This window comes from Oncorhynchus mykiss, chromosome 24 (assembly GCF_057628025.1).
Source record: "Oncorhynchus mykiss isolate SJ-2025 chromosome 24, ASM5762802v1, whole genome shotgun sequence".
Lineage (NCBI taxonomy): Eukaryota > Metazoa > Chordata > Actinopteri > Salmoniformes > Salmonidae > Oncorhynchus > Oncorhynchus mykiss.
Genome location: NC_143045.1, coordinates 25,787,026 through 25,811,678, shown reverse-complemented (window position 1 = coordinate 25,811,678; position 24,653 = coordinate 25,787,026). Strand labels below are relative to the sequence as shown.

General features: G+C 43.8%; 1 protein-coding gene across 4 annotated transcripts in view; it reads right to left on the bottom strand.

Moving 5' to 3' along the window:
• LOC110504061 (neurofibromin) overlaps positions 1 to 24,653 on the bottom strand; it is a 127,875-nt gene that overhangs the window by 81,965 nt on the left and 21,257 nt on the right. For 2 of the 4 annotated variants that reach the window (XM_036962075.2, XM_090218792.1), the window contains exons 7-32: positions 24,285 to 24,360; positions 23,935 to 24,092; positions 23,676 to 23,849; positions 23,113 to 23,241; positions 22,917 to 22,991; positions 22,646 to 22,777; positions 22,357 to 22,494; positions 22,080 to 22,193; positions 21,848 to 21,927; positions 21,572 to 21,695; positions 21,150 to 21,396; positions 20,962 to 21,035; positions 20,781 to 20,864; positions 20,287 to 20,667; positions 19,945 to 20,084; positions 19,676 to 19,798; positions 12,229 to 12,429; positions 11,804 to 11,985; positions 11,385 to 11,596; positions 10,931 to 11,092; positions 10,718 to 10,821; positions 10,350 to 10,485; positions 4,476 to 4,538; positions 747 to 905; positions 479 to 576; positions 58 to 204 (exon numbers count right to left, since the gene is read on the bottom strand). In XM_036962075.2, coding sequence (XP_036817970.1) covers positions 58 to 204; positions 479 to 576; positions 747 to 905; positions 4,476 to 4,538; positions 10,350 to 10,485; positions 10,718 to 10,821; positions 10,931 to 11,092; positions 11,385 to 11,596; positions 11,804 to 11,985; positions 12,229 to 12,429; positions 19,676 to 19,798; positions 19,945 to 20,084; positions 20,287 to 20,667; positions 20,781 to 20,864; positions 20,962 to 21,035; positions 21,150 to 21,396; positions 21,572 to 21,695; positions 21,848 to 21,927; positions 22,080 to 22,193; positions 22,357 to 22,494; positions 22,646 to 22,777; positions 22,917 to 22,991; positions 23,113 to 23,241; positions 23,676 to 23,849; positions 23,935 to 24,092; positions 24,285 to 24,360 — 3,713 coding nt within the window. The remainder of the gene's footprint in view (positions 1 to 57; positions 205 to 478; positions 577 to 746; positions 906 to 4,475; positions 4,539 to 10,349; positions 10,486 to 10,717; positions 10,822 to 10,930; positions 11,093 to 11,384; positions 11,597 to 11,803; positions 11,986 to 12,228; positions 12,430 to 19,675; positions 19,799 to 19,944; positions 20,085 to 20,286; positions 20,668 to 20,780; positions 20,865 to 20,961; positions 21,036 to 21,149; positions 21,397 to 21,571; positions 21,696 to 21,847; positions 21,928 to 22,079; positions 22,194 to 22,356; positions 22,495 to 22,645; positions 22,778 to 22,916; positions 22,992 to 23,112; positions 23,242 to 23,675; positions 23,850 to 23,934; positions 24,093 to 24,284; positions 24,361 to 24,653) is intronic. The other 2 variants (XM_090218791.1, XM_090218793.1) reach the window with 1 other exon arrangement.

Here is a 24,653-nt window from a genome sequence, read left to right as displayed (position 1 = left end):
GCTATACTGGTAGTGCACATAATAACATGATGACTGGTGACTCATCATGTTACTGACCTGTTGCTAGAGAGGTACTGTCCGATCCTCTCCTGGTTGTTCCACAGCAGCCTGTGGAGGGCCAGAACGTTGCCATCACTGATGAAGGACAGGCTGTGGTTGACTGAGTCACTTGGAGGAGAGTCAGATGCTATGTCCAAGAAGAACCTACAGGACAATACAGATGGCTCACACAGAGAATGGTCAACTACAGAACTGGAAATCGATTACAAAAATCTTTAACATTTTAGAAAACGAGTCTAGGTATGTAATTCTCAGCTTCACAACAAAGTCGGGACTCGGAATTCTTCTGACTTACCGTCCATGTCAGAAAATATACAGGTTAAGATGTCGTCACAAATCTGGGACCAGCACCGATGCAAAGTAGCATAGCTGGTCCCATTGTTGCAAAGAGTTTTTTGTCATCTTCAACCTAGCTTACCGCCTGGCTGCATCAAAGTTGCTTTTCACAAAGTCGTTAAAAGGCCTCATGTGCTCCTCTTTGGTAAACAACACATGGTTGGCAATGCTCTGGAGGATCTGAAGACAGAGACAAAAACACAAAAAAAGAGCGCAAATTAACTCAAATAAAAGGTCATAAATCAAATGTATTTTTTACAATTACTTTATCAAACTCTTTCGGGTCAAAGCCACTACTGTCGTTTTCAAGAGGTGCTTATTTTAGTAAGATGGAAGCTCCCAACCCATACCTTGGACATGAGCTTTAGTCCTCTCTCTATCCTGGGTGGGGGCTTCTCATCCAGGATGCCTGCCTCGTAGGGCGACACGATGGCAGGGTTGATGAAGCGCAGGAACATGGCACTGCCCACCGCCCCAATACTGTCCTGGGGGAAACGCTGGCTCACCACCTAGTGGAAGAGGAGGGTGATGGAGAACAATGGGGAGGGAGGAGAGCAGGAGAGGTGGGAACAAAGTGGGGAGAAGACAAAATAAGAAAAGTTAGATGCTTGTACGACATGACTGAGAAGATCTCACACCACCCTTCTCAAAGCCAACCACAGAACGCGAGAGAAAGAAAAAAGCAAGAGAGAAATAAAAGAAGAGTCAAAATGCAGGAGGGAGGGAGGGAGGGAGGGAGGGAGGGAGGGAGGGAGGGAGCTAAGTACGGAAGTCCAGAGAAGACAGACAGTGCATTTGGAAAGTATTCAGACCCCTTGACTTTTTCCGTATTTTGGTACAGCCTTATTCTAAAATGGATTAAATTACAAATGTTCCTCAATTTACACACAATCCCCCTGAATGACAAAGCGAATATATATATTTAAAAAATATTATTTACATAAGTATTCAGACCCTTTGCTTTGAGACTCGAAATTGAGCTCAGGTGCATCCTGTTTCCATGAATCATCCTTGAGATGTTTAATACAACTTGGAGTCCACCTGTGGTAAATTCAATTGATTGGACATGATTTAGAAAGGCACACACCTGTCTATATAAGCATTCTATATAAGGTCCCACAGCTGACAGTGCATGTCAGAGCAAAAACCAGGCCATGAGGTCGAAGGAATTGTCCGTAGAGCTCAGAGACAGGATTGTGTCGAGGCACAGATCTGGGGAAGGGTACAAAAACATTTCTGCTGCATTGAAGGTCTCCAAGAACACAGTGGTCTCCATCATTCTTAAATGGAAGACATTTGGAACCACCAAGACTCTTACTAAAGCTGGCCGCCCAGCCAAACTGAGCAATTGGGGGAAAAGAGGTGACCAAGAACCTGATGACCACTCCTCTGTTCCTCTGTGGAGATGGGAGAACCTTCTAGAAGGACAACCATCTCTGCAGCACTCCACCAATCAGGCCTTCATGGTAGAGTGGCCAGATGGAAGCCACTCCTCAGTGGCCACTCCTCAGCCACTCCCACTCCTCAGTAAAAAGATACATGACAGCAGCTTGGAATTTGCCAAAAGGCACCTAAAGGACTCTCAGACCATGAGAAACAAGATTCTCTGGTCTGATGAAACCATGATTGACCTATTTGGCCTGAATGCCAAGTCTCACATCTGGAGGAAACCTGGCACCATCCCTACGGTGAAGTATGCTGCGGGGATGTTTTTCAGCGGCAGGGACTGGGAGACTAGTCAGGATCAAGGGAAAGATGTACGGTGCAAACTACAGAGAGCTCCTTGATGAAAACCTGCTCCAGTGCGCTCAGGACCTCAGACTGGGGTGAAGGTTCACTTTCCAAAAGGACAATGACCCTAAGCACACAGCCAAGACAACAAAGGAGTGGCTTCAATACAAGTCTCTGAATGTCCTTGAGTGGCCCAGCCAAAGCACGGACTTGAACCCAATCAAACGTCTCTGGAGAGACCTGAAAATTGCTGTGCAGCCTCACTGCACATCCAACCTGACAGAGCTTGAAAGGATCTGCAGAGAAGAATGGGAGAAACTCCCCAAATACAGGTGCGCCAAGCTTGTAGCGTCATACCCAAGAATACTCAAGGCTGTAATCACTGCCAAAGGTGCTACAACAAAGTAAAGGGTCTAAATACTTATGTATATGTGATATTTCCAAAATGTTCTAGAAACCTGTTTTTGCTTTGTCATTATGGGTTATTGTGTGTAAGGCTGTAACCTAAGAAAAGGGGTTACAACAACTTTTGTTATGTAGTGATCATGAGATAGATAAGTTGTGATCTCGACATAACAAGAGAATTATTATTTTTATTCATATCCTTCTCTCTGGATTTCCGTAACTATGACAAGAACATTTGAATTAAAGCTTAGAGGAAAATGAAGCCTTTGAAAAACAAACTAAATGCCAGCAGCAGAGGACAAGAGCTTGCTTTTAGTGGAACTGACAGTGTTTTAGTAACATCAAATCTTACTCATATCTGTTCATTTACACACCCAGGAGCACTTAGATATGGTCATTTTCATGGTTTCATAAATTCATAGAATGTTAAGGAATGATGTATAGTAAGGCGTTTGGGAAAATTCTATAGCAATATTGAGCGGGAAAGCGGCCGTGCCTTTGAACAATTAATAGACACTGCAGTAAATAAAACCAAATGTATATCTGTCTTGTCCAGGACTGGCATCTAGGCAGATCAGTGCGTCATAACCAAATCAGAGCTAAGCCATTTGCCACATAGGCCTGCGATCATTAACTTTGAACTGGACTGCGTTTTCAAACAGTAGCAATAGCGCAACTTTGGATCATTAGCGCGCATTTGCCAAAAGCCACAAAATACACCTGAATGGATTTCTGCAAATACCACGAGAATCCTCTTAAATTTGGGAACTTAGGCCTATTGACAACTTTTATACATAGGATGCTGTATACAGCACTTTAACACATTAAAATAAAACAGATAAATAATATTTGCCCAGTCTTTGGTGCTGTGCTTGCAGATGTGCTGCGACCCTAATCACAAAGTATTTAACTCCAAATAGGGCTGCATCGCAGTGCTAGCTGTGCCACTAGAGATCCTGGGTCGAGTCTAGGCTGTCACAGCCGACTGGGAGACCCATGAGGCGGGGCACAATTGGCCCAGCATCATCCGAGTTAGGGGAGGTTTTGGCCGGCAGGGATGTCCTTGTCCCATCGCGCTTTAGCGACTCTTATGGCGGGCAGGGCGCATGCACGCTGACGCGGTCGCCAGGTATACCGTGTTTCCTCCAACACATTGGTGTGGCTGGCTTCCAGGTTAAGCGGGTATTGTGTCAAGAAGCAGTGCGGCTTGGTTGGGTTTCAGAGGACGCACGGCTTGAGACCTTCGCCTCTCCTGAGTCCGTACGGGAGTTTCAGCGATGAGACAAGACTAACTACCAATGGCAAACTAGCAATACCACAAAATTGGGGCGAAAACAGGGTAAATATATATACATATATATATATATATATATATATATTTAAAGTACCTATAGCTCGTAATGTTTAAACTTGTTTTTCATTTTTTTGCACTACATTGATGAAAGAAAGAAAGAGAAAGGAAAGAAAGAAAAAGAAATCAAGGAAAGGGGAGAAAGAAAAGAGAATGCTGGCGTCAAACTCACTCCACCGAGGGCCGAATGTCTGCGGGTTTACGATCCTCCCTTGTACTTAATCAACCATTAAAAACTGATTAGTACACAACTCCCCTCACCTTGTTGTTTAGGTCCGAATTGAAAGGAAAAAACTAAAAGCCGCAGACACTAGGCCCGCCATGGATAAAGTTTGACACCCCTGCTGTAACGGAATGCACTGGTTTCTTGGCATGGTTAATAGGAAATGGAAGCAACTAAGTTGGCACCTGTATTAGTACAAGGATTTTAAGAGAAGGCTGAACACAGACTTGAATGTGAAAACCGTTTCAAGATGAACAAATTAAGCACTAAATCAAACCATAAAAATAAATCAAATTTTTAAAAATGCAACAAAAACTTATTTTTGCTTTTGAAAATAAAGTGGCTGAGGAAAAAGTTCTCTGAACTTACTGCTTTTTTGTTTTCCTTTCTGTCTTTAACTGTGGCTTTAGTCAGTAGAGAGTGGCAAGTAGCCTACAGAACAGAGATGAGCACAAACAGGTCACAGCACCGGCCACACACACACCACACAAACACGCTACACAAGAGCATCTGCCGGCACAGCCCTACTATTGAACAGCATAGCATGTGTCTGTGCAGGTTTTTTTACAGGCAGATTTGAGCACTATGGTAGTAGTATGGGAGAGTATCGAGCAAATGGAGATCGATATGTATAAACTTCACTTTCTGTGAGATTTCGGTTTTGTGTGCCACAAAATAACATTAGTGGTTCCAAAGCACCCTGTGTTCATCTCATTGAGATATCAAAACAGCTGATGTGTTACTTTAAGTCAGTGTAGGGAGAAATTCCATCTTTGTGGAATCAGAGAGCAGTAGGGCAGCGGTGTCGGCTCATCAGACATGCAGATGGAAAGGAAATAGGCTGGGGTAGCGTGTGTCCATACAGAGGTGTTCTTTCATGGAAAAGTTAGGCTTAATAGAGACGGAAGTCTGTGTGTGTGTGTAAGAGGTTGGGTGACTGTGAGCAGGAACACGCTAGCTGCTTTGTGGTGTCTTGATGTTGCTGTAGCCAGGTAATTCAACTTTATATGTTCCCCCTTTTCAAACTACCACCATTGAAGGTACAGACTTTATTCTGTTCTGTCACAGTACATGAAGAGAGAACATGTAGGAGAGGGCAGAGTACAGTGGTTCCTCCTTTAAAAGTTGCATCATACTTGCGGGCTGCTGCAGCATTCTATGGCACGTTAATTAATTGTCAGCCATATTTTACATTAATGCACGTTAGTGCTATTTTGACCACCAGAGGGCACCTTTGAGAAGCATTTGATTGTCTCCCATATTGGCACTACTAGAGAATTTAAAACCTTTTGTAATAACATAGTACATGGGATTGATTAATAAAGAAGAAAAGAAAAGAAAGAATGCGGGCACGCGAGAGACAGGGAGGAAGAAGTAGGCTGTCCTTGTTAATAAGAATTTGTTCTTAACCCTCTCAACGCTGCCGGCCCAGACAGCATCCCTAGCCGCGTCCTCAGAGCATGCGCAGACCAGCTGGCTGGTGTGTTTACGGACATATTCAATCAATCCTTATCCCAGTCTGCTGTTACCACATGCTTCAAGAGGGCCATCATTGTTCCTGTTCCCAAGAAAGCGAAGGTAACTGAGCTAAACGACTATCACTCACTTCCGTCATCAGAAGTGCTTTGAGAAACTAGTCAAGGATCATATCACCTCCACCCTACCTGACACCCTAGACCCACTCCAATTTGTTTACCACCCCAATAGGTCCACAGACAATGCAATCGCCATCACACTGCCCTAACCCATCTGGACAAGAGGAATACCTATGTAAGAATGCTGGTCATCGATTACAGCTCAGCATTCAACACCATAGTACCCTCCAAACTAGTCATTAAGCTCGAGGCCCTGGGTCTTGACCTGGCCCTGTGCAACGGGGTCATGGACTTCCTGACAGGCCGCCCCCAGGTGGTGAGGGTAGGTAACAACATCTCCACTCCGCTGATCCTCAGCACTGGGGCGCCACAAGGGTGTGTTCTCAGCCCTTTCCTGTACTCCCTGTTCACCCATGACTGCGTGGCCATGCACGCTTCCAACTCAATCATCAAGTTTGCAGACAACACTACAGTGGTAGGCTTGATTACAAACAACGACGAGACTGCCTACAGGGAGGTGAGGGCCCTCGGCGTGTGGTGTCAGGAAAATAACCTCACACTCAATGTCAACAAAACAAAGGAGACGATCGGGGACTTCAGGAAACAGCAGAGGGAACACCCCCCTATCCACATCGACTGGACAGCAGTGGAGAGGTGGAAGTTCCTCAGCGTACACATCACTGACAAACTGAAATGGTCCACCCACACAGACAGCGTGGTGGAGAAGGCGCAGCAGCGCCTTTTCAACCTCGGGAGGCTGAGGAAACTTGGCTGGTCACCTGAAACCCTCACAAACTTTTATAAATGCACAATCGAGAGCATCCTGTCAGAATGTATCACAGCCTGGCAGGCGACTGCTCCGTCCACAACCGTAAGGCTCTCCAGAGGGTAGTGAGGTCTGCACACGCATCACCGGGGGCAAACTACCTGCCCTCCAGGACACCTACACCACCCAATGTCACAGGAAGGCCATAAAGATCATCAAGGACGACAACCACCCGAGCCACTGCCTGTTCACCCCGCTATCATCCAGAAGGCGAGGTCAATAGAGGTGCATCAAAGCTGGGACCGAGAGACTGAAAAACAGCTTCTATCTCAAGGCCATCAGACTGTTAAACAGCCATCACTAACATTGAGTGGCTGCTGCCAACATACTGACTCAAGCCACTTTAATAATTAAAAATTGGATGGAATAAATGTATCACTAGTCACTAGGGACGATTTCAAGTTTTCATAACAAATCGGTAATTGGCATTTTTGGACCCCGATCATGGCCGATTACATTGCACTCCAGGAGGAGACTGCGTGGCAGGCTGACAACCTGTTATGCGAGTGCAGCAAGGAGCCAAGGTAAGGTGCTAGCTAGCATTAAACGTAACTTATCAAAAACAATCAATCTTAACATAATCACTGGTTAACTACACATGGTTGACGATATTACTAGTTTATCTAGCTTGTCCTGCGTTGCATATAATCGGTGCGGTGCCTGTTAATTTTTCATTGAATCATAGCCTACTTCGCCAAACGGGGGATTTAACAAGCGCATTTGCGAAAAAAGCACTGTCGTTGCACCAATGTGTACCTAACCATAAACATCAACCCTTTTTCTTAAAATCAATACACAAGTATATAGTTAATATTGCCTGCTAACATGAATTTAATTTAACTAGAGAAATTGCGTCACTTCTCTTGCGTTCTGTGCAACAGAATCAGGGTATATGCAGCAGTTTGGGCCGCCTGGCTCGTTGCGAACTGTGAAGACTATTTCTTCCTAACAAAGACAGCCAACTTCGCCAAACGGGGGATGATTTAACAAAAGCGCATTTGCGAAAAAAGCATAATCGTTGCACGAATGTACCTAACCATAAACATCAATGCCTTTCTTAAAATCAATACACAGAAGTACATATTTTTTAAACCTGCATATTTAGCTAAAAGAAAGGTTAGCAGGCAATATTAACCAGGTGAAATTGTGTCACTTCTCTTGCGTTCATTGCACGCAGAGTCAGGGTATATGCAACAGTTTGGGCTGCCTGGCTCGTTGCAAACTTATTTGCCAGAATTTTACGTAATTATGACATAACATTGAGGTTGTGCAATGTAACAGGAATATTTAGACTTATGGATGCCACCCGTTCGATAAAATATGGAAAGGTTTCGTATTTCACTGAAAGAATAAACGTTTTATTTTTGAAATTATAGTTTCCGGATTTGACCATATTAATGACCTAAGGCTCGTATTTCTGTGATTATTATGTTATAATTAAGTCCATGATTTGATATAGCAGTCTGACTGAGCGGTGGTAGGCAGCAGCAGGCTCGTAAGCATTCATTCAAACAGCACTTTTGTGCGTTTGCCAGCAGCTCTTCGCTGTGCTTCAAGCATTGTGCTGTTTATGACTTCAAGCCTATCAACTCCCGAGATTAGGCTGGTGTAACCGTTGTGAAATGGCTAGCTAGCTAGCGGGGTGCACGCTAATAGCATTTCAAACGTCACTCGCTCTGAGACTTGGAGTAGTCGTTCCCCTTGCTCTGCAAGGACCGCGGCTTTTGTGGAGCGATGGGTAACGCTGCTTCGAGGGTGGCTGTTATCGATGTGTTCCTGGTTCGAGCCCAGGAGGGCCAAGGAGCCCTGGTTCAGGAGCTCCTGATTCGAGCCCAGGAGGGGGATGGAAGCTATACTGTTACACTGGCAATACTAAAGTGCCTATAAGAACATCCAATAGTCAAAGGTATATGAAATACAAATGGTATAGAGAGAGAAATAGTCCTATAATTCCTATAATAACCTCAACCTAGAACTTCTTACCTGGGAATATTGAAGACTCATGTTAAAAGGAACCACCAGCTTTCAAATGTTCTCATGTTCTGAGCAAGGAACTGAAACGTTAGCTTTGTTACATGGCACAAATTGCAGTTTTACTTTCTTCTCCAACACTTTGTTTTTGCATTATTTAAACTAAATTAAATAAATAATAAATTGATTTGATTGATGTATTTTATTAAGTTAAAATAAAAGTGTTCATTCAGTATTGTTGTAATTGTCATTATTACAAATAAATAAATAAAATAACATTTTAAAAATATATATTTTTTTAAAATTGGCCGATTATTCGGTATCTGCTTTTTTTTTTTGCTCCTCCAATAATCGGTATCGGTGTTGAAAAATCATAAAATTGGTGGACCTCCACTAGTCACTTCTAAAAATGCCACTTTATATAATGTTTACGTACCCTACATTACTCATCTCATTTGTATATACTATACTCTATACAATCTACTTCATCTTGCCTATGCCGCACGGCCATCGTTCATCCATATATTTCTATGTACATATTCTTAATCATTCCTTTACACTTGTGTGTATAAGGTAGTTGTGAAATTGTTAGATTACTTGTTAATTATTCCTGCATGGTCGGAACTAGAAGCACAAGCATTTCGCTACACTCGCATTAACATCTAGCGTTGTGTATGTGACCAATAAAATTTGATTTGAGAATGTTGAGGGTTCGAAACCTGCTTCCTGTTTGTTTCATTACATTATTATGCCGGTCTCAGAGCAAATAGCCTGGATTGTTACACCCATCTCGTTCCTCACCCTCTTCCACACGTCATTCTCCGCCTGAGTGGCTCGCTTGTGGGCGTGCTGGCAGGATATGGCAGCACCTTCGGTTGTGCGTCAAGAATTTAGCATAGCAAGTTTGTATGAAGGTCTGATAACTCACAGGTAAATAGTATTATGCTCGAACCCGCTCTAGTGACAAACAAACTTTGCTGCCCTGTTTTCAAGTCGTCCACATGGCTGGGAGAACCTCCTCAGATTAATGCAGATGAAGGGAGTTAGATATGCATAGGAAGTGTAGCGTGCTGTTTTTCCTGTATATATGAATTACAAATCAGCCTTTACTTAAATCATGTTTCTAGTCTATTGCATAGTTACAATGTGTAATCATTGATGTCCCAGGAGCAGGAGTGGTAAAGACTGTTGAAGTGTATAACTGTAATACATACATACATACATACAGACACAGCATCATTCAAAGAATGGAGTTTGATACACCTGGTATTGGATATGACTGAAAAAAAACTTGCTAAATAGCGAATTTCGTAAATTAACTTCGACCAAAAAATATGCACAATCGGTTTTTTCTACATTAACATATTCCTCTCAATTGTACATTTTTTGCTTAACTCGTTATGACGTATAATTACTTAGATTTGCTTCCACCGTAATGTTTTGTCAGCCTTCTTTGCTGAAGGAAGTCACCAGGGACGGGGTGGCTCGCGTCAAATTCGTCTTTGGAACCACTCAATATGATTGGTCATATAAAAACATTGGGACCCAAATGCATAATGAGTGCTCTAACTCCCCCTTGTGGTGGTCTGGATGAATGACGCCGTGACGCTGGTTACCTCTAAGTCTCACGGTGTAAGCACAGAATTTTTAAAAGGAGGAACCACTGTATGGATAGCAGCAATGTTAGTGGAAAGTCAGAGGAAAGTAAGAAAGTTGTGGCAGTGTGTGTATTAGAGTGAGAGCTGTTGACTAATGCCATTACTGGCACAGTGTGGAAGAAGGAAGCCAGTGGCGACAGCACTCCACCCACCCAGAGAGCAGTGTCAGGCCAGGGGTGGAATATGAGCCTACCTGGTAGAGACAGTGACACACACTGCGTAGCTGCGGAGGGAACTCGCTGGAGGAGTTGATAATGGCCAGGAAGAACCGGTCTGTGATCTGGAGAAGGTTCCGCTGGTTCTCCTCAAGGTTCTCCGACTGTTCTAGTCTACAGACAGGGAGGGTGGAGAGGACAAAAAGAGACGGAGGTGGGGAAAGAGAGGAAGAGGAGAATCCTACAACTGTCATTCATGAAATAAAAAGTAAAAATTGCCTTGGTAACTTCCATTTAACAAGGTTACCCCCCCATAATTGCTCAAATCGATGTGCTATCTCTTACCACCACAACAGGCTACCACAGTCAAACTAACTGGTGGAATGGTTCCAGTGAAGGTTCCTACCTGGTTGTGTCCACCTCAAAGCTGATGTTGTGCCACTCTGGGGTGGTGACGACCCCTTTAAGTAGAGGCTCAAGTAGCTTCTGTAGGTACGCCGCCCCGTACACCTGACAAAGGATTTCAACGTTAAAATGGATTTAAAATGTCATGCTTGGTGTGAGTGCTTCAGGTTCTACTATTTAAAATGGTCTGTATGGGAGAGAAATGTGGTTTTACCTTGAAACAGAAGGTCATGATTTTACTGGCCAGGCTGTTGCCTCTGAACAGAGTCTGCATAGAGTCAGCCAGCTCTACCTCCTTGGAGAACATGTTCCACAGCAGCTGATACAGCAGGTGGCGGGAGTCAAACAGCGTCACCAACACACGGGCCAGCTCGTCCTGAAGAAGACACACGCAGACAAAAACTCTAATACACAAAAATGCGTAAACACCTTTCTAGAACTACTAGAATTAACACACTCATACTAGCACATGGGTGGCCAACCCTTTTTCTGGAGAGCTACAGGAGATGCAGGCTTTTACTCCAGCCTTGCACTAACATGTCTGATTCTACTAATGAATCAGCACCTTGACTAGCAGAAACAGGTGTGTTATTGTAGTGCTCTTCAGTGTGAAGGTTGGTCACCACAAGGTGAGACAAAAATGACCTAGTGCTCTCTTTCGTACATACCCACTGGGATCCTGGCACCACATTGGCCAGTGCCATGGCGATGGGCAGCTCTCCCTGGTCTCCCATCATGGTGACCAGCTCCACCAGCCTCTCAAAGCGGTCAGCTAGCACCGTCTCTGCCAGTGTGTCAAACTCTGTCCCCTGCTGGAGGATCTTAGTCAGAACCTCCATGAAGGTGGCCCGTGTCTGCAGGTCCTTATGGTAGCCCAGACCTGGAGAAGGATGGATGGTGGGGGGAGGAGTGAGAGAGAGACAGAGCAACAGAGAGAGATGAAGGGTGGAAGTGGATACAGGGACATTTTAACTGAGGTTTGATTGTTCATTTTGGAAGCTATGGTCCTTGCTGGATGGAAGGACAAATGTTATGGTTGTCTGGCACTACAAAAATGTAGAGAATCACTACTGCTAAAGTAGATCACCGATAGAGTGCATTAGTCCGCTGTCCACATTGGCGTTGAGGAGGTTGGACATGGCCAGGACAGTACAGTGTCTGAGGGAGGCCAGGCGTCGAGACATGCCCCTCTTCCTCCCAACCACCGGCTGGCCATCATCCTCCACCTCACTGCAATCATTCAGCAGGTTCATAAACAGGGTAAAGTACCTGGGTACAGGGGGTAAAGCAGGGTTCAGAACACTTAACTGTCAGTATGGATTCAAATTAAGTGCACATTTAAGTTAATGCATTCCTTTACTTCTATACAGAAACAGAGTTTATTTTGCGTGTGGAAATGTTACAGCATGCACAGTACAGAAAGCTGAAGAGCAGCAACAGATAACTAAGTCTCTCTGGATTAGTGTCAGCTACATGACTAAAAGGTATATGAGTAAAGCATGTTGTAGTTACTTGAGGAAGAGCTGGGACTTGGCCTCCATCAGCTCCACCCCGTCTCCCTCCTCTGGTTGTAGAGGCAGGCCAGCTAACAGAGACACCACCGCCTCCATACTGGCCTGGTCCAGGTCTCTGGTCAGACACTTGATATCGTCATCAGCAGCCTGGTTGGAGGTGCCCATCACCCAGTCTGTCAGGTACTCCACCATCTTGTTCCTGGAAGAGACATGGTGAGGGGTTGAATTAACAAGTCTTTAAAAAAAGGTTCATTACTGGTAGCCTTTAAAGGGGCAATCGGCAATTGCTACAGACATTTTTGGCCTTATAAACTAATGATGTATACCAGAGGTGTGGACTCGAGTCACATGACTTGGATTCGAGTCAGACTGGAGGCACAAATATAATGACTTGCAACTCGACTTTGATTTTAACACCAATGACTCATGCCTTATGACTCGAACTGACACCCTCTCCAAACCCAAATATCAACTCTTAATTTAACGGATTACAGTTTGAATCGGACAGCAGCCAATCAAATTGTGCCAGCTGAGAAAAAGTTGCGCGTGGCAGTGCAGAGGAACGCCGATGGGTGAATTCAGATGGAGCCCTTGGAAAGATGACGCTGTACCAACAAAAAACAGATATAAAGATGACGCTGTACCAACAAAAACCAGATAAAGATGATGCTGTACCAACAAAAACCAGATATAAAGATGACGCTGTACCAACAAAAAACAGATATAAAGATGACGCTGTACCAACAAAAACCAGATATAAAGATGACGCTGTACCAACAAAAAACAGATATAAAGATGACGCTGTACCAACAAAAAACAGATATAAAGATGACGCTGTACCAACAAAAAACAGAGATAAAGATGACGCTGTACCAACAAAAACCAGATAAAGATGACGCTGTACCAACAAAAAACAGATATAAAGATGACGCTGTACCAACAAAAACCAGATATAAAGATGACGCTGTACCAACAAAAACAGATATAAAGATGACGCTGTACCAACAAAAAACAGATATAAAGATGAAGCTGTACCAACAAAAAACAGATATAAAGATGACGCTGTACCAACAAAAAACAGATATAAAGATGACGCTGTACCAACAAAAAACAGATATAAAGATGACGCTGTACCAACAAAAAACAGATATAAAGATGACGCTGTACCAACAAAAACCAGATAAAGATGACGCTGTACCAACAAAAACCAGATAAAGATGACGCTGTACCAACAAAAACCAGATAAAGATGACGCTGTACCAACAAAAAACAGATAAAGATGACGCTGTACCAACAAAAAACAGATATAAAGATGACGCTGTACCAACAAAAACCAGATATAAAGATGACGCTGTACCAACAAAACCAGATATAAAGATGCGCTGTACCAACAAAACCAGATATAAAGATGACGCTGTACCAACAAAAACCAGATATAAAGATGACGCTGTACCAACAAAAACCAGATATAAAGATGACGCTGTACCAACAAAACCAGATATAAAGATGACGCTGTACCAACAAAACCAGATATAAAGATGACGCTGTACCAACAAAAACCAGATATAAAGATGACGCTGTACCAACAAAACCAGATATAAAGATGACGCTGTACCAACAAAACCAGATATAAAGATGACGCTGTACCAACAAAAACCAGATATAAAGATGACGCTGTACCAACAAAAACCAGATAAAGATGACGCTGTACCAACAAAAACCAGATAAAGATGACGCTGTACCAACAAAAAACAGATAAAGATGACGCTGTACCAACAAAAACCAGATATAAAGATGACGCTGTACCAACAAAAACCAGATATAAAGATGACGCTGTACCAACAAAAACCAGATAAAGATGACGCTGTACCAACAAAAAACAGATATAAAGATGACGCTGTACCAACAAAAAACAGATAAAGATGACGCTGTACCAACAAAAAACAGATAAAGATGACGCTGTACCAACAAAAAACAGATATAAAGATGACGCTGTACCAACAAAAAACAGATATAAAGATGACGCTGTACCAACAAAAAACAGATATAAAGATGACGCTGTACCAACAAAAAACAGATAAAGATGACGCTGTACCAACAAAAAAACAGATAAAGATGACGCTGTACCAACAAAAAACAGATAAAGATGACGCTGTACCAACAAAAACAGATAAAGATGACGCTGTACCAACAAAAACCAGATAAAGATGACGCTGTACCAACAAAAATCAGATAAAGATGACGCTGTACCAACAAAAACCAGATAAAGATGACGCTGTACCAACAAAAACCAGATAAAGATGACGCTGTACCAACAAAAACCAGATAAAGATGACGCTGTACCAACAAAAACAGATAAAGATGACGCTGTACCAACAAAAACAGATAAAGATGACGCTGTACCAACAAAAACCAGATAAAGATGACGCTGTACCAACAAAAACCAGATAAAGATGACGCTGTACCAACAAAAACCAGATAAAGATGACGCTGTACCAACAAAAAACAGATAAAAATGACGCTGTACCAACAAAAACCAGATAAAGATGACGCTGTACCAACAAAAACCAGATAAAGATGACGCTGTACCAACAAAAACCAGATATAAAGATGACGCTGTACCAACAAAAAACAGAGATAAAGATGACGCTGTACCAACAAAAACAGATATAAAGATGACGCTGTACCAACAAAAAACAGATATAAAGATGACGCTGTACCAACAAAAAACTGATAAAGATGACGCTGTACCAACAAAAACCAGATAAAGATGACGCTGTACCAACAAAAACCAGATAAAGATGACGCTGTACCAACAAAAACCAGATAAAGATGACGCTGTACCAACAAAAACCAGATAAAGATGACGCTGTACCAACAAAAACAGATAAAGATGACGCTGTACCAACAAAAACAGATAAAGATGACGCTGTACCAACAAAAACCAGATAAAGATGACGCTGTACCAACAAAAACCAGATAAAGATGACGCTGTACCAACAAAAAACAGATAAAGATGACGCTGTACCAACAAAAACCAGATAAAGATGACGCTGTACCAACAAAAAACAGATAAAAATGACGCTGTACCAACAAAAACCAGATAAAGATGACGCTGTACCAACAAAAACCAGATAAAGATGACGCTGTACCAACAAAAACCAGATATAAAGATGACGCTGTACCAACAAAAAACAGAGATAAAGATGACGCTGTACCAACAAAAACAGATATAAAGATGACGCTGTACCAACAAAAAACAGATATAAAGATGACGCTGTACCAACAAAAAACTGATAAAGATGACGCTGTACCAACAAAAACCAGATAAAGATGACGCTGTACCAACAAAAAACAGATAAAGATGACGCTGTACCAACAAAAAACAGATATAAAGATGACGCGGTACCAACAAAAAACAGATAAAGATGACGCTGTACCAACAAAAAAAAAATATAAAGATGACGCTGTACCAACAAAAAACAGATAAAGATGACGCTGTACCAACAAAAAACAGATAAAGATGACGCTGTACCAACAAAAACAGATATAAAGATGACGCTGTACCAACAAAAACAGATATAAAGATGACGCTGTACCAACAAAAAACAGATAAAGATGACGCTGTACCAACAAAAAACAGATAAAGATGACGCTGTACCAACAAAAAACTGATAAAGATGACGCTGTACCAACAAAAACAGATATAAAGATGACGCTGTACCAACAAAAAACAGATATAAAGATGACGCTGTACCAACAAAAACAGATATAAAGATGACGCTGTACCAACAAAAACCAGATAAAGATGACGCTGTACCAACAAAAAACAGATATAAAGATGACGCTGTACCAACAAAAACCAGATAAAGATGACGCTGTACCAACAAAAAACAGATAAAAAGATGACGCTGTACCAACAAAAAACAGATATAAAGATGACGCTGTACCAACAAAAAACAGATATAAAGATGACGCTGTACCAACAAAAACCAGATATAAAGATGACGCTGTACCAACAAAAAACAGATATAAAGATGACGCTGTACCAACAAAAACCAGATAAAGATGACGCTGTACCAACAAAAAACAGATATAAAGATGACGCTGTACCAACAAAAACCAGATATAAAGATGACGCTGTACCAACAAAAACCAGATAAAGATGACGCTGTACCAACAAAAACAGATATAAAGATGACGCTGTACCAACAAAAAACAGATATAAAGATGACGCTGTACCAACAAAAAACAGATATAAAGATGACGCTGTACCAACAAAAACCAGATAAATATGACGCTGTACCAACAAAAACCAGATAAAGATGACGCTCTACCAACAAAAACCAGATAAAGATGACGCTGTACCAACAAAAAACAGATATAAAGATGACGCTGTACCAACAAAAAACAGATATAAAGATGACGCTGTACCAACAAAAAACAGATAAAGATGACGCTGTACCAACAAAAACCAGATATAAAGATGACGCTGTACCAACAAAAAACCAGATAAAGATGACGCTGTACCAACAAAAAACAGATAAAGATGACGCTGTACCAACAAAAAACAGATAAAGATGACGCTGTACCAACAAAAAACAGATAAAGATGACGCTGTACCAACAAAAAACAGATAAAGATGACGCTGTACCAACAAAAAACAGATATAAAGATGACGCTGTACCAACAAAAACCAGATAAAGATGACGCTGTACCAACAAAAACCAGATATAAAGATGACGCTGTACCAACAAAAAACAGATAAAGATGACGCTGTACCAACAAAAACCAGATAAAGATGACGCTGTACCAACAAAAACCAGATATAAAGATGACGCTGTACCAACAAAAAACAGATAAAGATGACGCTGTACCAACAAAAAACAGATAAAGATGACGCTGTACCAACAAAAAACAGATAAAGATGACGCTGTACCAACAAAAAACAGATATAAAGATGACGCTGTACCAACAAAAAACAGATTGCAACTTGCAAAACAGGCAGGAAGAAAATGACAGACAGAGGCGCAACAATTTATAACTCTGTTCGACATTTGAAGCTGCACAAAGAACGGTAAGTTGTGGCTAATATACCCGACAGCTAAATACACTGCTCAAAAAAATAAAGGGAACACTTAAACAACACAATGTAACTCCAAGTCAATCACACTTCTGTGAAATCAAACTGTCCACTTAGGAAGCAACACTGATTGACAATACATTTCACATGCTGTTGTGCAAATGGAATAGACAGGTGGAAATTATAGGCATTTAGTAAGACACCCCAAATAAAGGAGTGGTTCTGCAAGTGGGGACCACAGACCACTTCTCAGTTCCTATGCTTCCTGGCTGATGTTTTGGTCACTTTTGAATGCTGGCGGTGCTTTCACTCTAGTGGTAGCATGAGACGGAGTCTACAACTCACACAAGTGGCTCAGGTAGTGCAGCTCATCCAGGATGGCACATCAATGCGAGCTGTGGCAAGAAGGTTTGCTGTGTTTGTCAGCGTAGTGTCCAGAGCATGGAGGCGCTACCAGGAGACAGGCCAGTACATCAGGAGACGTGGAGGAGGCCGTAGGAGGGCAACAACCCAGCAGCAGGACCGCTACCTCCGCCTTTGTGCAAGGAGGAGCAGGAGGAGCACTGCCAGAGCCCTGCAAAATGACCTCCAACAGGCCACAAATGTGCATGTGTCTGCTCAAACGGTCAGAAACAGACTCCATGAGGGTGGTATGAGGGCCCGACGTCCACAGGTGGGGGTTGTGCTTACAGCTCAACAATGTGCAGGACGTTTGGCATTTGCCAGAGAACACCAAGATGGGCAAATTCGCCACTGGCACCTGTGCTCTTCACAGATGAAAGCAGGTTCACACTGAGCACATGTGACAGACGTGACAGTCTGGAGACGCCGTGGAGAACGTTCTGCTGCCTGCAACATCCTCCAGCATGACCGGTTTGGCGGTGGGTCAGTCATGGTGTGGGGTGGCATTTCTTTGGTGGGCCGCACAGCCCTCCATGTGCTCGCCAGAGGTAGCCTGACTGCCATTAGGTACCGAGATGAGATCCTCAGACCTCGTGAGACCATATGCTGGTGCAGTTGGCCCTGGGTTCCTCCTAATGCAAGACAATGCTAGACCTCATGTGGCTGGGGTGTGTCAGCAGTTCCTGCAAGAGGAAGGCATTGATGCTATGGACTGGCCCGCCCGTTCCCCAGACCTGAATCCAATTGAGCACATCTGGGACATCATGTCTCGCTCCATCCACCAACGCCACGTTGCACCAGACTGTCCAGGAGTTGGCGGATGCTTTAGTCCAGGTCTGGGAGGAGATCCCTCAGGAGACCATCTGCCACCTCATCAGGAGCATGCCCAGGCGTTGTAGGGAGGTCATACAGGCATGTGGAGGCCACACACACTACTGAGCCTCATTTTGACTTGTTTTAAGGACATTACAGGCTGATCCAACTTTGATGTAGTGTGGTTTTCCACTTTGATTTTGAGTGTGACTCCAAATCCAGACCTCCATGGGTTGATAAATTTGATTTCCATTGATCATTTTTGTGTGATTTTGTTGTCAGCACATTCAACTATGTAAAGAAAAAAGTATTTAATAAGAATATTTCATCCTCCACACAGTCAGTCAGTGCAGGAACGTGATCATTGCACCCAAGATTGAGCTAGTTGGAAGCCTAAATCCTGCCTGATGTTACTGCTGTTCCTAAAACCATTGACATATGTTGGCCTAGTGTAACCACACACACAGTGTGCATGTGTGTTAAAGTTGGGGGATTGTGTACAAGCCTACATAGCCCAATTGCGCACCATAGTGATCCTCGATAATCAATCATTATTTGGGGGGGGGGGGGTCTTTCTCATGGCTACCCATGTATTTCCATTGAAATCAAGTTAATTTGGAAAGTAATAAATATGTAGATATTTTTAAAGGCATTTATGATTTGCGTAAATGTAATATACTAACTATTACTCTTGTTAAAAATATGAAATGCTATTACATTTGGTGAAGAGCACATTATGACTTGAGACTTGTAAAACAATGACTTGGTCTCACCTCTGATGTATACCCATTGAGTCTTGAAGAATATAACTTATAAATGCCTCATGAGCTACGTTCAACTGTCGTACCCCATCAGGACCCAAAATAAGCTTGTTTTACTCCAATGTTTGTAAACAAAGTAAATGTAAACAAACAATACAGCCTCAAAACATGGTTAAAACTACAATTTTATATCAGGGATTGTCAGTCCATAGCTCTGTCTATGAATTTGAGAGTGGTTATATTTCTCCAGCCCCGTCACTTAGCTTTTTACCAAAACAGGGAGACACTTTTTTATTGTTTGAACTACTGACTGACACTTTTAAGTAGCGTTTAGCTAGTTTGGCTTGTTTAGGTCTGTCCAGGAGGGGGTGCTGTCTGTCTCTCACCTGAACTTCATCTCCTGGCAGAAGGACAGGTCGTCTCGTCTCTCCATCATTACCTCCACCAACTGGCACAGCTTGGTCTTCATCTGGATGGCATGCAACGTGTTGCCGAGGATACGCACGTACCTGGGGGGTGAGATGAGACTGAATAAGGTCCTGAAGATGGACAACTGATTAGGCATTTCATAAGCTGAGTTTTATTTTTTATTTCACCTTTATTTAACAAGGTAGGCTACAACTGCGACCTGGGTGAGTAAGTGAGTGTCTCTCACCTGACCAGGTTGAGCATCATGGTCTCTATGCTGGCCTGTCCCAGGTGCTCTGAGCTGCCCTCAGCATGGTTGTCCAGTAGGTTCTTCATGATGGCGATGGTCTGTTCTACAAACTGTGTGTTAGTATCATTGATGGGGACCTGCAATAGCACAGAGACAACTCCATTAAATCAGTCTTAACTACATTCCTGCTAATCTCAACGGACCAATATTTGATAAAGAACTAATAAAATGTGATATGCTGATTGCAGCACCCTACCTGTCCTAATAAGATTTTCTATGCTAATACAATTCAAATCATTGGTTAACGTCCCCATCCTCCTCCCCAGCCCATCCACTCACCGGCCCCTGTGTGTCGAAAAAGCGTCCGATGCTGTTCCTGAGCTTGTTGAAGAGCATGTGGTACAGGACCGGGCTGAGCTCCAGCCCCAGCAGCTCCTTGACATTGGTGCGGACATGCAGACCCACCCTCTCATGACCACATACCAGCAGAGCAAGCAGGCGGTCCAGGAACATGCCCAGGGGGGTCTCAGTGGAGGAAGAGCAGGTGGCTGAGGTTCCAGCGTTGGAGACATCACAGGAGCCCACAGAGACCATGGAGTACTTACGTTCGCTCATGGGGCCCATGGGGGGGCTGTAGGTGGCGGGGCCACAGGGCTTGCTGCGCTGAGACAGACACACCCCGCCCAGAGCACACAGGAAGCCTGTCATGTTGATCCACTCCTGCAGGGGGAGACAGCGAGCAGGTATTTAGGTAGAGTTTGGAGCAGTGGTTCCCTGTGTTATTTGTATTAACGGTGAAACAAACCTAAATCCTAAAATTGAAGTGTTTTTACCTGACCATCCTCCACCTTGTTTTTGGGGAAGTTAAGAATCTGTTTGGTGTCCTGCTCCCATTTTGCAAGCGTGTCCTCCCATGCCTGGGGTGAGACATGGAAACAAGGAGGGATACGTCAAATACTAGAGGGATGTAAGCAAGGATAAACTGTATTTAAATGTTTCTCTATTCTTTCACACCTCAGTGTTTCCTGTAGTGGGGTGCTCTATCCTTCTCAACAAGGCCATCACTCTCTTCTGCAGGGTGGAGCGTCCTACCAAACACATAGTGGAACACGTAGAGGGAGTCATTTTCTTAAAGCGTTGGCCTATATAGTGACTCTCAGACCACGTTAAAGTAGTCTACAAAACACAATGTTTTTACTGACCGGTGGCCATCATGTTGCTGACGGAGGCGAACTCTGTGAAGGTGGCGTAGTTGGGCAGGATGGTCTGGACGGGCACCTCGTCAGCGGAAGAGCGGATGTCAGCCTCCTCACACAGGTGTCTGAAGCAGGACATGGCCACCAGCACGGCCTCGGTGTCAGGGCTCCACAGAAACATGTATAGACACACCTCCAGTTTGGTCTGGGCCTGTCTGCAGATGGGGATTCCACTGCCCTGCGTTGCACACTCCTGGAGGAGCAGAGAGGAGTTAGACATGTCCAACACACGCAAAACTCTCTGGACGGTTTTCCAGACCTAAGCGTCGTCCTAGACTAAAAATAATGTTTAATGGAGAATCTCCACTGAAAGTGCTTTTTAGCCCTCAATGGTTATTCTCATGTGAGGTAAGAGTCCTTGACCTCACCTTGTTCTTGAGGAGGAACTTGTTCCTGCAGATAAGGATCTCCCTCAACCACTTCAACACCTCTGTACTGTTCACCATCTGGTGACCAATCAGCTTCTTACATATCAGGAAGAGAACCTGGGAGCTACAATGGGATAGGCCAGTGTTAAAGCCCAATGGAATCTCAACACATGCTACTAAAGACTGGGACTACTACTGAATCCATGACCAGTGTGTCTGTCTACATGGAATACATCTGGACTGAAAAGCCCATAGAACTAAACCATGTCCTTGTACCTGATGTCCCAGAAGGTTTCAATGGGGGCCTCAGGGTTCCACAGCTCAATGGTCTCAGGCAGGTGCAGCACCAGCAGAGCCTGGCCAGGGAGAAACAGAGACAGAGAGAAATGTGCCTTACTTGAAGTTGACAATTCAATGCTAGGGAATAGAGTTGAAATGGACAGAATGAGAAAGAATAAAGAAGCAGAGTAGATGGAGTGGGAGTAAGAGAGAAGGAGTATAAACTGACCTCCATGGCTTCCTGGGAGAGCTGGGCTGTGTTGGCCAAGGGCACCAGCTGCACCAGGCCTGCGATCAGTTCTGCTGTGCTGCTCTGAGTCTCCTGAGCCTGCTTCCCTGGGTTCTACAACACACACACGTTAAACGTGCATGTATGGGGGAAAGTAAGGGCAGAGAGGAAACACAAACATTCACACAAGTGGAAGGGAGGGTGTAAAACTATTCAAACAGAGCCACGGGACAGGACATTGTCTCAGTATGTTTGTGGTGGTTGGTGTAAGACATACGTGCAGCATGAGTTTGGGGTCGGCGTGGATGAGTTTGACCAGGACGAGGAGGAGGCACTTGTAGCTGCGTGTGTCCAGATCTGTGGTTCTCTCTTTGAACTTAAGGCTGGTGGTCATCTTCTCTTTAAATGACAGACTCTGTCAGAGAGAGAAGTTGTACCTTTAGGTGTAACTAAGACGTAGTGGTCCTAGGTGGTTGGCTTATACAGGAAAACAAAAGGTAAGTGGGTTTCCAACAATTGGTGCGACAGTGAGTGTGAATATGAGTGTGTGTGGTCCCCTTTCTCACCGATGTCATGCGTAGTGGGGCGTGTGTATGAAGGCCTTGCATCACTCGGCTCAGAGTGTCTGAGAACATTAGTCGCAGCTCTCCAGAGTAGCAGTACACTGCATCAATCTTAGACCACCAGTCCAGATCAGACTAAAGTACAAAGAGGATAAAAGAGAAGCTCATTAATATTGCACTCCTGTAGGAACGGCAATTGAGATCAACACCGTCCTATCAACTGTACTTAGACTGAACTTGGTAGTAAGTAGTAGTGGAGACGGTACACACTTACATTGGTGATGATTCTGTGCAGGGAGTTGACCAGAACAAAGTGAAAGGTAGAGGGGGAGGACGACGCCAAACAGACCTGAGGAGATGAATAAAGAATGTTTCGTCAAAATTGCCGCTTTGACAGTTAGGTAAAGCATCATTCAGACATGGTCTGCACATTTCTCAACCGATGCACTGAGGTGAGCAGACTGACTGACCTTAAAGTGCTGATTGTTGTGAGGGTTGATACGGAAACAGGAGACGAAGCAGTCGATCATGAGGTCCACGTCTGCATTCTGGCTGCCTGCCCCGCGAGAGAAGGGCTTGGTGGGGCTGAAGAGCAGGGCCTGATGGAATAGATAGGAGGAGGAAGCTGCATGTCACCGTCTGCAATATCCAAATGAACCAAATTCACAATTAACCATAACACAAGGGGCTTTGTGTAGTTCTGAGATGGTTGGATGGGTATTAGAAAAATGGCCATAGCTCCATAGCGGTACCACTAGCACAACAGTTGCACTTCTAAAAGGTCTAAGGGGTAGCCGTAGGCGTATCAATCAGAGTTTACCGTTCAGGACGTTGTAGATAGAAATGTCTATACAGAAAAGGACATTGTCAATTTTACTCCACAACATAAATGACGAACATAAAACCCAGACAAGCATCCACAAGCATTGCTACACTCGCAATAACATCTGCTAACCATGTGTGTTTGATTTGACACCACTGCTGTAGCATTCCCTAGCCCCCAGATGGCAACAGAGTGGTTGGTCGTTCTGACCTTGAGGTCCACCACGAAGGACTGCACCAGGAGGAAGATGCCGGAGTGGTCCTCCAAGTTGATGTAGGTGGAGGCCTTGCACAGTTTGACACAGGCGATGGCAGCACTCTCTGTTAGTTGCTTGCTGCCCCCCTGGCCTGCTAGGGCCTTCCTCAAGCTCTCCAGGAACAGCTTCTGTAGCAAGACAGAGAAAGCAACTATAAGTCACACTACCTATTTCATCTCAGTGTGTGTGTGTGTGTGTGTTCTCTCATCTCACCTTGTTGGCCTTGCTCTCCTCCACCACCTCTCGAGAGATGACGTGTGTGATCTCGGGACAGAGGATGAGGAGGATGATCTGTAGAGGCCACACTGCTGCCTTCCTCTTGGCACTCTCAGCAAAGCTGTCCACCAGGTCAAACAGCCTCTCTGCAGCATCTAAAGGGTGTGCACAGAGACAGACACACACGAGTGAGATAGCCCTAAACTCACCTAACTTCTTTAGTGTCCTTAACTGTTCCTTACAGTCCCTTTGAATCCGTTTTGAGATTTAACATGGATTTTTTTTTTTAAGTGCATGTTGTGACAGTATCTGTTTCAGTCCAATACAAGGCTATTGAGAATACTGACCTGCCATGTCTGTCTGTGGTCTCTGGTAGAGCATGGTAAACTCATCAGGGTAGTTCTCCACCCAGTTCCAAAAGGCCTGCGGAGGAACAAAAACATTTAACTGTCCTCTAGAACTGACAGTAGCTAAAGTACCAGTCACAAGTTTGGGCACACCTACTCATTCAAGGATTTTTCTTCATTTCTACATTGTAGAGTAATAGTGAAGACATCAAAACTATGAGGAATGATTTTTGAAGGAGTTCCCACATGGTCCAACTCATCCCAAACCATCTCAATTGGGTTGAGGTAGGAAGATCGTGGAGGCCAGGTCATCTGATGCAGCACTCCATCACTCTCCTTTGGTCAAATAGCCCTTACACAGCCTGGAGG